The following is a 15,107-nucleotide window of genomic DNA, read 5'->3' on the forward strand; positions in this document are numbered from 1 at the left end:
CCCCCCACAACACCCCAGTATCCTTCAGGATGAGACCTAGTGCTTCCAGGGAAAGCCCCGTAAATGGAACTCGGAAAATCTTGTTCCCCAGCCCAGCAGAGACTGACCTCACTGACTGAGGAGGAACCAGGCCCAATCCTCTAATCTCCATGGATTCAAAGGGCAGTTGCAAGCTTAACTGTCTTAAAAAAAAAAAAATCCTGAGGGGAGAAAACGAGAAATTAACCAGTAAGACTCGGGAGCAAACTTGACTCTTTTAAATAAAATTATTCACCTCATAATCTGCATCTTAGGAACCAAAGTAAACTTTAATAGTACATCAACATGTTAAAAGAATAAACCTGTGAGGGGTACATTTTCTGGGCACTAAATGAAAAAAATATACAGCACAGTGAAACTCTCAAATACATGTACAAAATGAACTGCAGGGCATTTCTGACCCCATAGTTTTAGCTTACACGCTACCGTAGAGGAGGAAATACCTTTTCAGACGTTGACAAAGCAAACAGATGTGATGTCTCACGGGGGCCAGGGAGAACAGCAGGTTCATGGAGCATCAGGCAGAAGCCAAGCCAAGCCCATCGGGTCCGCCCTCAGCTTCTCCAGCCAGCTGGATTGGGGAGGGGAGCAATCCTTGGTATATTTTGGCAGAAGCCGTGTCACGGGACCACCCGTGTGGTGATGCCAACCACAGGGCATCATTGTTACCTGCTAGTGTTAGCAACTAGAAGTGGAACACACGTATTCATAAATAGACAAATACTCATTCGTTCGATAGTCAATTTTGGCAGCATATAGTCCCGTCCCCCCCTCCCCACCAAGAAATTTCAGAAATTATGTACATAGTAACAGTGAGATAACCATGCGTACATCTGTTTGTTAAACACTGGAGTCAAACTTAAAACAAATACATTATGGAATCTTTTAAAGTGACTGGCTTTTTTACTTTCCCTTTTCCAATAGAGAAGGACTTCCAGATGGGGTGTAGGGGTACCCACACCTGGTACACTGGTCATGCGCCTATATTTAAAAAAAAAAATAGCTATTACATTTTCTTCTTTTCTGAATCTTCGGTAGACTCTGACTTCGGTGCCGGAAATGCGTGGTGATACAAGTGTCTGTGGGTTGCTGCTGCGCTGTAAAGTTTGTACAGTGCCTGGAAACAGAAAGAGACGCTTAAAACTCACTCTACTTTTATGTGAATCTGCAGCGATGCTGATGATGATTAAACTTTGGTTTAGGTTCCTAGAGACAGCTACTGCTAGAGACAGGTAGTCTTTGAAGCCATAACCGCAGTCTTTTCCAGACACGGACATGAAAGTGGCCAATGCTGAAGAAGAAAAGAGTTTGACTTTTTTTTTTAAGCTACACCCGTGAACATTACCATAACCCATCCAGATTGTATAAAGTAAAACTTATCTGGTGCACATTTAGCATATTTGTGTGGCCTTTCTATTTTCATGGCCTAGAGAACCAAACCTTTCAGTGTGAGTGATCATTACTACCCATTCTTAAGTTGGGTTTATCTGTTAGTGCTTGGGAGAGTACAAGATAACAGAGTTGGTAGACACATTTCCTGCCCACAGGGGGATTACAGTCTACAGAGGGAGAAAGGAATGGCTCTTTTAGAGCAGAAGTTTTACAAGAATAAGACAAGGAAGCAACAGCAGAAACACCAGGTGCTGCCAAAAAAACCAACACAGCACAACACACCCACGCACATTCTGTGTGCATAATGCAGTCAGAACTATGGGCCCACACTGGCCCTTTCAGTCATACATATACCCGGAGGTGAATTTTATCATCAGTAACCATCTACCTGTCTCCTCTCCGAGTCACGCCAAGCAAAAGGGTCCTTGAAGGTAATGGTCCCAAGCTATTTCCACCGAGGTCATTCCTCTAGTTTACCTCTACAGCTCAGGTTCAAATTCTTTCCTCAGGTGTCTGTGGCTCTGAATATTTGTTGGGTAAAATTGGACACAGGAATTTCTCCATGCATATGTCGGGGCAAAGCCTTTCCCTCCCCTGGCGAGTGCCTACCGGCTGGCATGGCTTCTGCTATTTTTAGTATTTCATGACAAGAGATGTCAAAAGTTTCAACTGAATGGGCCCTTGTGTGGCCCCTGTTTTATCCGCTATCCCTCCAGTCTGTTAAATTTCAAGGTTCATAACCCTGCTTTGTTTCAGTCGGTGGTGACCCCGGGCCGCATGCCAAAAAAAGAGAAAGAATTTCAAAAATCCGGAGAAGCCGAAAAACAAAACAAAGCAGAATAGTCCCACAGAAACATTTTGTTGTTGACTGTGGTTGGCTCAATACGCAGGCCAAATACACACCATGTGATATGGAGACTGAATTACGGTTGAAAAATCAGATGAAATGAGAACCGTTGAACACCAGTTGTCTGTATATTCGTCACAACACGGCCATGTGTGAGGATTTTCTGGTTACAGTAAAAACACATTTTCTTGTCAGATAGTCTGTTTGTGTGTGTGTGTCTCTCTCTGCACTAAAGAGTTTACCTTGGCCAGTACATCTATGTACAAAATACAAACAGGACACATTTATGAAAGCTTTGCTATCCATTAAAAAAAAGTTGACTTACCTCATTTGTGCTTCCCTGTGGCAAAGGCAATTTAGAGAAAGGGAAAAAAAAAAACAGGAATGGTGTTTGTACAATACTTGTACTATTGCACTCTTCAACCTCATTTGCAACACGGCCTTTTTCTACTTGTTTTTTGCAAAAGGTCAAATACCCAGACTTCTCAGGAGTAATATGTAACATGACAAATGGATTATAGAATCCACAGAATTGGGATTTGCATATAAGAGCCTTTGTAATATTGCTTCGGACATCCAAATCGTGGTCTCCCTTGTACTTTCAAAAATCCTTGGAAGATAACCTCTTTTATTCCCTTTTTATATATGTTATGCACTCTTCACCCAGTCCTCCTCAGTGAGAATTCTAGTTATTCACTGGCAACTGTATGGGAGCCAGATAAAAGATCACAGGCCTAAGAGTTGGGGGGCCTGGATTCTAATCCTGGCTCTGTTGGATAACCTTGGGCTAGTTGCAACTTCTCTATGCCTCAGTTTTTCTGACTATAAAATGGGGATTCAATACCTGTTCTTCCTCTTAGAATGTTAGGCCCTGGACAGGGATTGTGTCTGATCCGATTGTATAGTAGCTACCCCAATGCTTAGTACAGTTCTTGGCATGTAGTAAGCACCTAGATACCACCACCATTATGATTATAATATAATAATTGTGATTATGGTATTTGTCGAGGGCTTACTATGTGCCAGGCACTGTAACTAAGGACTGGAGTGGCTGCAAGCCAATTGGGATTTAATTATAATAGTAACTGTTGACATTAAAGTGAGAGTCTTGTTTATGGAACAACTGGTTCCTCCCCTGTCAAGAAGTCTCAGCTTCCATTTTTTCAGAGGGTTTGACGAAACACTCAAAGAAATATTCAGAAACTGCAGGGGAGATGAGCAAACCATTTTAGGATGAGGATGTTGGCCCTAGAGACCGAGCCCAGCGTTGGAAGTCAATCCGGACGCTGTCCCTGACCCCCTGGTTCCCCGAGCGGGTCTTTTGCAGGGAACCATGGGCTGAGAAACATCCCTGGGAGATCCTGTTTCGATCCATCTCTCCCCAGGGGTATGACGGATGGACAGCCAGACGGGGCGGACAGCAGGTGCTGGGCTAACCCTCTCCAGGCAGTGCAGACGCCTCACAAGCTGCCTTGCCACCTCCAAACCCCCGTTGTTGGGGAATGAGCCAGAGTGATCCTGTTGAGCTTCTGCACAGCTCTGGGAGAAACGGCTCTGTGCAGGTATGTGGCGGGCTTGGCCCAGCCCCTACAACACACATGTCTTTGCGAACATGACCCGAGTTCTAGGCCACCGGAGAAAGCATCCCAGCAAAATCCCCGTCTCCACAAGCTCACCCTAGGCTCCCACCCCAATCCTTGCCTGCGCTGTCAAGCCCCCTTTGGCCCCCTGGACAGACCTGCTCAACATCATCAATCGTATTTATTGAGCGCTTACTGTGTGCAGACCTGCTCCTCCTAGCTCTGCTGAGCCTGTGGATGTGTTTTGTTTTTTCCCCCAGTAAAGGCCACACGGTTACCCAGGTGGGCATTTGCTCCCTGAGGAGCCTGGGCTGAGCCAGCAGCAGACTCCCCCAGAGGCCTTGGTCTGGAGCAGGCTGGACCAAGTAAATTCCTTTACTTTTTCCTTCCTAAACCGCTGTATAATGTCCAAGGATCCCCCTACCCAGCCCACTCAGACCTGTGTGGCAGGGAGACAGAGCCTCCTGCTCCTCCTCCAGCCCAGACTGGTCTTTCTGAGCAGATATAAGAAGGGAGAGCCTCTGCTTCCTCCTTGCAACCCAAGATCGCTTTGAACCCCAAAGAAGAAGAAACAACGTGGGGGTCGTGCCGCTCTGAAAGGCAGCGGGGGGAGACCTGGGGTTGCGGGGAGAAGAGACTGCACCAGACCCAAGCGGGAGAGTCAGGGGAGGGAAGAGCGAGAGGAAAGGCCCGGCAGCCAGTGACCGAAGGAGAATCGTCTTACCTGGTCCCACAGGGCGGCAGCCACTTGGTCTATTACAGCTCCCAGCTCTCGGTACTCCCCAGAGTATCTGATATAGGCCCAGGTGCACAGGGTGATGAGGGTCAGTCCCATTATCATGTTGCCCAGGCTGGCTATGATGTCCAAGCCAATGAATCCGGTCACCCCAGCAGTCACGTAGGTGATAAAGATGACCACGAACAGGGTGGCCGGGGTGCGGGCCGCATGGAAGATGTTCTTGCTGTCGTTGTGCTTGATGTACTGGATGTACAGCTCGTCGATTTCGCTCTCCAGCTGCTGCAGGTAGCGGCGGCTGAACTCCTCCCCGCCCATCTTCTTGACCCCGCGGAACAGCTTGACGGACTCCTCCCTGAGCTCCAGGTGCTTGCTCTGCAGGTCGCTGGGAGCCAGAAACGGTTTGTCCCCACCACAGATCTGCAGCAGGGTAAGAGACGATTGATCGATCAACCGGGGGCGTTTACAGAGCGCTTACTGTGTGCACAGCCCTGTACTAAGCGCCTGGGAGAGTTCGGGACAACAGAATTGGCAGACAGGTTCCCTGCCCATAACAAGTTTACTGATGGGTGTTTCACCAGGTCAGCCGGGCAATACAACCCGAACCAAGAAACCACATCAATGTGCCCGGAGGCCCATTCTGATGAGGAATAATAATAATAAAATAACGATGGCATTTATTAAGCGCTTACTATGTGCAGAGCACTGTTCTAAGCGCTGGGGAGGTTACAAGGTGATCAGGTTGTCCCACGGGGGGCTCACAGTCTTAATCCCCATTTTACAGATGAGGTCACTGAGGCACAGAGAAGTTAAGGGACTTGCCCAAAGTCACACAGCTGACAATTGGCGGAGCTGGGACTTGAACCCCTGACCTCTGACTCCAAAGCCCGTCCTCTTTCCACTGAGCTTCCCCGAAGCAGGGACCCCAGGCCCAGGCCTGTTTGGATCCCTTTCCCAAGTGAGCCCTCTTCCCTCCCTCCTCCTGGGACTGCCAAGCATCGGCAGGCGGGAAGTGTCTGTGACTTTCCTGTCCCACCACAGCTGCTGTGACCACCACTGCCCTCACCGCCCATCACCTCGGGCTAGCGGGGCCAGCCAGGGAGTGGCCCAACAGCAGCAACCCCCTGTTCCATGGGCCCCTCCGGAGGCTGGAGCAGCCACCTCAAGTGCCTCAACGCTAGCTCATCCCGGCTTGCCTGGCCTGAGTTTTCTAAGATAATTTTTATTTTCATTGGAGATCACTATTGCTTGACTCTCCAAAGCCTTCTCAAAGCCAGCATTTAATTGCCAGTTCTGCCAAGTCCATCAGCTGGGGATCAGTGCTCCCTGAGGCCGTTCAGCAGCTGCTTTTGGGATTGATAACATCACCACTGACCCCCAGCTCTAAACTCTTGGGTTTGACAGATAAAGAATACGTAGGAGACATTAAAGTTATTAAAACAGTTTGGGGTCAAACTGGTCCCCATTTCGTTTGCTCCCTCAATTGTAATCAATCAAGCAATGCTATTTATTGAGTGTTAAGTGCTTGGGAGAGTAGAGTACAGAGTCGGCAGACTTTGTCCACAATGAGCTTACAGTCTACAGGGGGAGACAGACTTTAATATAAATAAATAATTTATAAAGTATAATTTAAAGGTACACGCATAAGTGCCGTGGGGGTGAAGGCGGGGCAAATATCAAATGCCCAGAGGTCACAGATCCAAGAGCATAGATGACGCAGAAGGGAGAGGGAGCTGAGGAAATGAGGATTCAATCGGGGAAGGCCTCTTGGAGGACATCTGACTTTAATCCACTAGTCTAAGCATATAATTCTCTTAATTACTCAGTGAGCGAGCTATGGGCTGAAAGTTGTGGGCAGAGATCATGTCTCCCACCTCTTCTACTCTCTCAAGCCCTTAGTCCAAGGGAGAGGGAGCCAAGGAAAAGAGGGTTCAATTGGGGAAGGCCTCTTGGAGGACATCTGACTTTAATCCACTAGTCTAAGCATATAATTCCCCTCTTAATTACTCAGTGAGCGAGCTATGAGCTGAAAGTTGTGGGCAGAGATCATGTCTCCCAACTCTTCTACTCTCTCAAGCCCTTAGTCCAGTGCTCTGCATGCAGTAAGTGCTCAGATACCAATGATGGAGTCACAGAAGTGTAGGTAGGCTTGCTTTAAGTTGGTCCAGGGGCTGGCCCCAGATGGAGAATGATTAGAAGTTGTTCAGAGATAAAAGTAAAGCCCAGAGAGGTGTCTTTCCCTTAGGGAGAATGAATATTGTGGCTTACCGGAAGAGGCATCGGATGGAACCCCCGGGGGACACTTTCACTCACCCTGTTGGAACCACCTTGGAAGTCATCCTTCTAGTTCTTACCTCTTCCATTTTCTTGTTGTATGTGTCTTTGGCAGTGGCCACGGCTGCCAAGTTATTAGCTTCGGCGGTAGCCTTTGGACAAAGGACAAACAGGGATTTAAAAGTCACATCACACTCCCTATGGACCCTGCCCGGGCAACGTGGCCGCTGGCAGTTAACTGAAGGTTCATGTGTGACAAGCCTTAACCTGAAGTTTAAAGTGCTAATGCCCTAGAGCCAAAAAAAAATTACCGGGTAAGAGGAAAGAAAAAGTCAGATAAGGACACTGTAATAACTGAACCAAAATTTTCTCAGCGAAAAGGAAAAAAAGAATACTGTAAAATCCTTGGGAAAACTTTTTTAAAGAATAGAATTGCACCTGGGCAATACATTACCAGTATTCAATTTGGCAGTTTCGCCTATTAATTTTTTTTAGGGATCTATTACCCAAACTTGCAAGGGACCTATTCAGACAACAAATCATTTGGAAAACGATCAACTACGGTGTTAAAAATAACAAGCACTCTGCAAAACAGTGCACTTGAGCTTTCAAAGCTGAGGCTCGTGGAAAAAGGAGCACAGTTCATGAGAGAACTTGAAAATCTTCACTCCATTTAGGAAGACTCAAGTGACTGGCCATAGATAAAAGGAACTACTGACGGGGCTCATAAGAAACTGAAAACCTTTAACGGAGAAAAGTCTCTAATTTCTCCCCCTTTAACATGCAACTCTTCTAAGAAAGGATGCCCAAAATCTGGACCTTTGTTTCTGAAAATCCAGTAGTTCCTTTTTTCCGCTTCTTATTTCAAGTTCTTCTTCTGTCTGTTCGGGAAGGGGGCTGAGGGGGGTGTTCAAACAGACGCAGTGGACCCTGATGGTCGGGGTGGGCTCCCTGAGAGGAAGTGCCCAGTGACTTAAAATAGCCCCAACTTAACAAGAGCAAACTGCAGCGAGCCCATGAGGCAACTGAGCTTCTCTCCACGCCCTGCTCTAATAATAATAATAATGGCATTTATTAAGCGCTTACTGTGTGCAAAGCACTGTTCTAAGCGCTGAGCACTGTTCTAATGACTTCCACCAAGCCATTCCTCCGACAAGCGGACCGGTTCCTCAGAGAACCAACCCCAAGCGCGAAAGCTTGAAGCCTTCCACTGACTCTGTCCCCTGCAATGTCCACTTAACGCCCACCTAAGCCCCTCACATCCACAAGTGGTAAAAGCAGAGCCTTTACCTGTAGCATCGATTTGGGGTGTGGCAATTCTTCTCCTTGATAGATCTTTATATAAGCCTAAGAGACAAATAAAACACATGTTCAAACCAAGTTCCCTCAACTATTCCTCTGATTTGCTGTACATTTTTGCTGACTCCTGGTTTTCTGTAATCTTTTTACCTAGCCTCACCCACAGGGTGAACCAGGATTCTTGTGCCCAGGCAAGAGGGCTGTTTTTGTCTCCCTCTCACCACTCCTTCCCAGCCAATCCATGCCCTTACCCAAGGGCGGAGGGGTGTAGGCTAGTGTGAACAACTAATCAATCATATTTATAGGGCGCTTACTGTGCAAAAAGCACTGTACTGAGAGCTCGGGAGAGTACTGCATAGGAGTTGGCAGACACGTTCCCTGCCCATGAGGAGCTTACAGTCTAGCGAACCATGCTGCAAGTCCCCATCCCACCCAGCCCCGACGCCACAGTACTAGCCAGGAACCTCCCCACCATCACCCCGACATTTGTCTCCATTCTGAATCCCTCCCTTGCACAGGGCAGCGGCGCCAAAACGAGGCAGCCTCAGCGCTTATGACACCCCCCTGCCTTCCCCTCACCAGAGCTTACTCCTCCCTACCCTTCAACCTCCCTCCCTCCCTGCCTGCCTAGTGGTCCTGATGGCCCCTTCTGGCCAGTGGCCCAATCAGTCAGTCAGTCGTGTTTATTAAATGCTTACTGTGCGCACAGCCCTGTTCCCAGAGGGAATGAGGCCATGCCCCTTGTCTTCCTGGCTCACTGAGAGCTTACATCAGGGCGGAACTAGAGCAGAAGGAAGCGAGATAGGCAGGAGTGATTCTGGGCTCCCGGCAAACTGGGCAGAGAATTCCACTGCAAATCGAGAGCCACTACAGCCTGCCCCAGTTCAATTCCTCTCTGGTTGGGAGTAATGTGAAAAGTCTCCTAGATCCTGGGGCAGGCTCCATTAAGGACTACAGGACGTAAATCTCAAACGGATGCATCATCCGACAGTGGTCTCGCATGTCCCATTTGGGCAGAACCAAATACAAATACATTTGGTACTGAGAGCTCACCTCCTCCAAGAGGCCTTCCCAGACTGAGCCCCCTTTTTCCTCTCCTCCTCCCCACCCCCCCCACCTCCTTCCCCTCCCCACAGCACCTGTATATATGTTTGTACAGATTTATTACCCTATTTTACTTGTACATATTTACTATTCTATTTATTTTGTTAATGATGTGCATCTAGCTTTAATTCTATTTGATCTGACGACTTGACACCTGTCCACATGTTTTGTTGTCTGTCTCCCCCTTCTAGACTGTGAGCCTGTTGTTGGGTAGGGACCATCTCTATATGTTGCCAACTTGTACTTCCCAAGCGCTTAGTACAGTGCTCCGCACAGAGTAAGCGCTCAATAAATATGAATGAATGATGAATGAATGAATGAATTTGGGGCAAACTTCCATGGTGATTTTCCTGGATCCCAGAGCACAGCTCAGATTCCAAAGCAGAATCTCGGTTCTCCCAGCAGGCTCCAGCGGTCAGCCTGCTGAAAGCAGCATGGATAGAGCATGGGCCTCGGAGTCAGAGAGGTCTGGATTTTAATCCCCACTCTGCCACTTGTCTGCCACATGACCCTGGGCAAGTCACTGAATATCTCTGGGTCTCATCTGTGAAATGGGGATTGAGACTGTGAGCCCCATGTGGGACATAGACTGTGTCCAACCTGATCAGCTGGTATTTACCCAAGCACTTAAAACAGTGCCTGGCATTGAGCAAGCACCAAAAAACCATAAAAAAAGACAAAGGAAAAAGAAAAAAAGAAAAAAACTCTTACTTCATGTCACTCAGATGCCTTTGGGCAGGGCAGAGCCACTCCAAATGAATAGGGAAGCATGTGGCATAGAGGATAAAGCCAGAGGAACTGGTTCCAATCCCAGCTCTGCCACTTAATAACAATAATAATGATGGCATTTATTAAGCACTTACTATGTGCAAAGCACTGTTCTAAGTGCTGGGGAGGTTACAAGGTGATCAGGTTGTCCCACGTGGGGCTCACAGTCTTAATCCCCATTTTACAGATGAGGTAAGTGAGGCTCAGAGAAGTTAAGTGACTTGCCCGAAGTCACACAGCTGACAACTGGCGGAGCTGGGATTTGAACCCATAACCTCTGACTCCAAAGCCCGGACTCTTTCCACTGAGCCACGCTGCTTCTCTAGCCACGCTGCTTCTCTTCTTCTTCCCTTCTTCTTTTGCTTCTCTTATATGACTGCTATATAAGCAGTCATATAGCCATTTGACTGCTGTATGACCTTGGGCAAGTCATTTCACTTCTCTGTGCCTCAGTTTCCTCAACTGCCAAATGGGAATACAATACCTGTTCTCCCTCCTACTTAGACTACAAATCCCACAAGGGTCAGGGACTGTATCCATTCTGATTAACTCATATCTACCCTTAGACCCGTGCTTGACACACAGTAAGAGCTTAACAAGTACCATAAAATAATGGTGTCCATTATCCCTCAGTTAACCAGAAGAGACATCACAGTGGCAAATATGAAGAATTCCCCTGTGAGATGTTACCTTGAAGTATTCCACAAGACCTCGACAGGTGATGTTATTTCCGTTGATTTCTTTAATATCTAAGTTCTCGGGTCTAAGTAGCCAGGGAATCAGTATTTTCAAGTTTTTTATGAATTCATCGTCTATTTCTGGAAGGCAAAGCAAATTCATTATCACTCAAGCCACCTCAATCCTGTTATATATGTCAAAAATGTGCCTAGTTGATGGGCATTAGTCCCACCATTCCAACAACAATCTTTATGATCCCTTAATACTTCAGTCAAAGAAATGCTAATTTTCCATTTGTACTGGAATGAAAGTGAAATTTTCAAGAGAAGCGTAGGAAACATTTCTGTGTTAACTGTTTCCATACTTGGCTTTCCTCTCCATTCCGATCCTTCCTTGTTAGATCACTTTTGCAAGTACACATTTTTGGGTGCAAAGATAAAGCCAAAAAAGGGTCATCGATCTGATAAGGATGTTGTCAGCAATAGATTCCTCTTCAGTTATTCAATTCACACTATTTATCGCATGCCTGAGTGCAGAGCACTGAGCCAAGCATAGATAGAATTTCTTTAGGGAAAGGATTTCCTGAAGGGATGAGTGATAGGTCTCTCCTGTTTTTCCAGGTGAATCAGAATACCATGGAACAGAGTGGAATGCAAGAGGGCCCTAAAGCCCTCTGGCTCTTCCCTCCTCCATTAGTAGCAGCGCTCCAGATCCTGGAGTTTTCAGAAGCGAAACACTTCTCTGTTGAAGGACTGCTGCATGGTGCCGTCTCAGCTCTTCCTGCTTGACAGGCGAGTCCTGCAGCTAATTTCAAGATGTCCTTTTCAACATTTTTCCATCTTTTCCATTATTAGTTAGCCAGCTTACTCAATATTTCCCAAAAGATGGATGAGAAAAACAGGCTACCCTAGCAAACCAGGACAGGGACAGGGGGCAAGGCCAGGGTCTCTGGTGGCCCTGAAGTTACCAAGTACACTCCTGAAGGCCACACCCCACTCAGGACTTGGAAGGCGCTACAAAAGCCCCCCTTCTCACAGACACAATTTCCCCCGGCCTCCTTGCCACTCACTTAAAAATTCGTACTTTCCAAACAGCAGACCACTGACATTAGGTTGGGATGATACAGATGATATATACTCGAGAAGCAGCGTGGCGTAGTTGATAGAGCACGGGCCTGGAGTTAGCAGGGCCTGGGTTCTAATCCCAACTCCGCCACTGGTCTGCTGTGTGAGCCTCAGTTATTTCATCTGTAAAATGGGGATTAAGATTGAGAGCCCCACTTGGGACATGGACTGTGTCCAACCTGATTAACTTGCATCTACCCTAGCGCTTAGTACAGCACTTGGCACACAGGGCACACAGTAAGTGCTAAACAAATACCATTTAAAACAAAAAATTTCAAACGGACCTGGATAAACACGTGTATGAAACTACAAACCTTTTAGTTTCCCATCGAAATTGGGGTTGGTGGCAACTTTCAAACCCGGGTGAGGTAGCAGAAAGCAGGAAATTTTGGTGAAGCAGGAATGGATGTGTTTTCGGACATTTTGCAGTTCTTCGTGCTGGTTCCCTGAGACCTGCAAGAAGACATCGTGAGCTCTCCCCTCGCTACACTTGTCGCTGACGAGGGCAAAATGAACGAACATCGGGGTGGGGGGAACCGGTGACTTTCTAGGCTGATTTATTGAAGTGATGGCAGTAGAGGTGGAGCCAGCAGCCAGGAGGGAGCTCAGCCTTCCCCGCTGCTTCCCTGACATTCCCGCCACGTTTCCGGGGCCTGACCTCTATTTTTAAGGTTAATTCCTCCATGATCCCCGGCTGCTTCCTGAAAGTCCATTCCGCCACCGCCCCCAGCTGCTCTGGCTACCTTAGGCTGCCCAGGTGTTACCTGCAGTAAGGACCGAGCTCTTTAATGAATCAATGGTATTTAGCAAGAGCTTATTTACTGAGTACCGTGCTATGGATTTGAAAGAGCAGAATGGCAGAATAGGTCGATACAATCCCTGTCCTCAAGGAGCTTAAAATTTTATTGAGTGTGAGCCCCACATGGGACAGCTACTGTGTGGAACTCAATTTGCTTGTATCCATCCCAGCGCTTAGTACAGTGGCTGGCACATAGTAAGCACTTAAATACCATCATGATTACTATAACTATTATTACAACCGCTTCCACCAGCCCAGCCGGTGAGGAGGGAGATCACCAACCAAAATTCATGGGGGCAGGAGGGCAGTCAGTATTTTGGGACCTTCCCACCTCCAAAATGGCTGCCCTTAGAGCCCCCAGACTATTCCTTGGGAGGGGAAATCTCTTGGGTCATTCCGGATCCCCGGGGCCTCCACCATTCAGGCAGAGCAATAGCCTTTCTCTTCCCATTCTCAGCCTAGGTCTGAAACCAGACACCATGTGGAATTTGGTGTGTCGTGAGGTGCTCTGACATTAGGCAAAACTGAAAGAACAAGGCAAATTCTACCTCACAAATCGCTGATGAAAATGCATGCAGAATGGCAGCTAGAAAAATCAAACAAACCTTGAGACGCTTTTCCAAGAATTTGGCACCTCCATCGGCTCCGTAGGAAAATTCGTAAGGGAAGCTCCAGTCCCGGACAAGGAATATTAGAGACTAAATGAGATAAAGGAGACAGGGTTGAAGACGTAGTTTAAGAGAATTAAACTGGGCTTCCCTTTCCCTTTGGGTTCACTTTGCAAGGCCCGTGAAAATTACATAGGACTTTTCTCTGTAAGGGCCACAAAAATAGAAATTCCTGGGAACAGAAACCTGAACTCACCTCGAGGTAGATCCTTAATCACAATTACATGAGAAGCAGCGTGGCCTAGTGAAAAGAGCACAGGCCTGGGACTCAGAGAGCCAGGGTTCTAACCCTGGCTCCACCACTTGTCTGCTCTGTGACCTTGGGCAGGTCACCTAACTTCTCTGTGCCTCAGTTACCTTATCTGTAAAATGGGGATTAAGACTGAGCCCCAAGTGGAACATGGGCTATGTCCAACCTGTTTAGCTTGTATTTACCCCAGCGCTTAGTATAGTGCCTGGCACATAGTAAGCACTTAACAAATGCCATTGGAAAAAAATCATACTTGGGAAAGGATAAGTGAGAGGGAACTCCTCGCTCCATAATGCCCATCATTTCCCATGGGTTGGCCACCATTTCTCAAGGGCAAGCTGACCTTTTGGAACAAGGAAGTCATCCCTGTTTCCCACATTTTTTTTCCTTACTGTTCTGGGTGGTAGCTCTAGAGTTCACACTTCTTGTTCCCTGGCTGGCAGAAACAGAGCCAGTGATTTCTATTCAGAAAATTCCATCCAACCCAAAGCCTTGTATTTTGGAAAGGGAGATTCTCAGGAAAGCAAAGTTTGCAGAAACTGAGGTTTGTAAATCAAGCTAAAGGAAACCCTTCAGGGTTTTAAACCCATTGGCTTTTTTTCCTTTGGGGAATTTAGTTTCACTAGCTTGGTCTTACCAAGGCCCCTTTCCAAACAGATCTAATGAGGAACATGTGTAGAAAAAGAAAGTCAAGCTGAAACTTGTTGCATTTTTTTTTCCCCAACCTTGACTTAGGAAGCCTGAAATTTTGTTCCTGAAACTGGGATCAGTGTTTTTAAAGCCTTCTCCTGCAAGTTCGAGGGGCACAGTGCTTGCTGCCTTCTCTGTGCAAGCTGGATGATGCATACACAGTGCTCTGCACACAGTAAGCACTCAATAGATACGATTGATTGATTGATTCACTACCTCATTTATTGAGTTTGCACACGGGTCTCAGAGCTGGATGCAGGCCTGTCAACATCTCACTCACACGCCAAGACGCAGACCAGAAAAACAGACTGGGACACGAAATAAGAACTGATCGTGAAGACGCAGTACCTGAAAATGCTAAGGGCCTTCAAGCTGGGAAAATACAGACAGCCACCCACCAGGGATAGGTTGTCACCTCAAGCCCCCGAGAAACTGAACACGCTAGACTCAGTCAATGATGCACGGACATATGACATTAAAAACCACTTGAATTGGCAGCAGGATGCCAACAGGATATTAAAAGCAGACTCGAAGAATGGTACTCATTTTCTTCAGCACAATCAGCAGCTTTCTCTACACACTGAGAAATAAGAATTTAGGGAAGGAAGGGGCAGAACCTTAAATCTTTAGGTTCTTAATGCTTTTTCAGTTGGCAATTTCTTTAAGCTTCAGAGTGTGATGCACCATGGTTACTGAAGATTCTACATTTACCTTCCCAGGTTTTCCCCCTCTAGACTGTAAGCTCCTTGTGGGCAAGGGAGCGTGTCTATCAACTCAGCTTAATACGGTGCTCTGCACTCAGTAAGCGCTCAATAAATACCACCGATTGACTAATTCGATTCCAGCCAGGAGCAAAGCA

General features: G+C 47.0%; 1 protein-coding gene across 2 annotated transcripts in view; it reads right to left on the reverse strand.

The window, feature by feature from the left end:
• Positions 1–279: 279 nt before the first annotated feature.
• ATL1 (atlastin GTPase 1) overlaps positions 280–15,107 on the reverse strand; it is a 35,479-nt gene continuing 20,651 nt past the window's right edge. The window contains exons 7-14 of one of the 2 annotated variants that reach the window (XM_038756011.1): positions 13,246–13,338; positions 12,156–12,294; positions 10,730–10,857; positions 8,159–8,215; positions 6,949–7,020; positions 4,583–5,014; positions 2,604–2,618; positions 280–1,156 (exon numbers count right to left, since the gene is read on the reverse strand). In XM_038756011.1, the coding sequence (XP_038611939.1) occupies positions 1,046–1,156; positions 2,604–2,618; positions 4,583–5,014; positions 6,949–7,020; positions 8,159–8,215; positions 10,730–10,857; positions 12,156–12,294; positions 13,246–13,338 (1,047 nt within the window). In that variant the 3' untranslated portion in view covers positions 280–1,045. The remainder of the gene's footprint in view (positions 1,157–2,603; positions 2,619–4,582; positions 5,015–6,948; positions 7,021–8,158; positions 8,216–10,729; positions 10,858–12,155; positions 12,295–13,245; positions 13,339–15,107) is intronic. The other variant, XM_038756012.1, reaches the window with a different exon arrangement.

This window comes from Tachyglossus aculeatus, chromosome 14, assembly GCF_015852505.1.
Source record: "Tachyglossus aculeatus isolate mTacAcu1 chromosome 14, mTacAcu1.pri, whole genome shotgun sequence".
Classification (NCBI taxonomy): domain Eukaryota; kingdom Metazoa; phylum Chordata; class Mammalia; order Monotremata; family Tachyglossidae; genus Tachyglossus; species Tachyglossus aculeatus.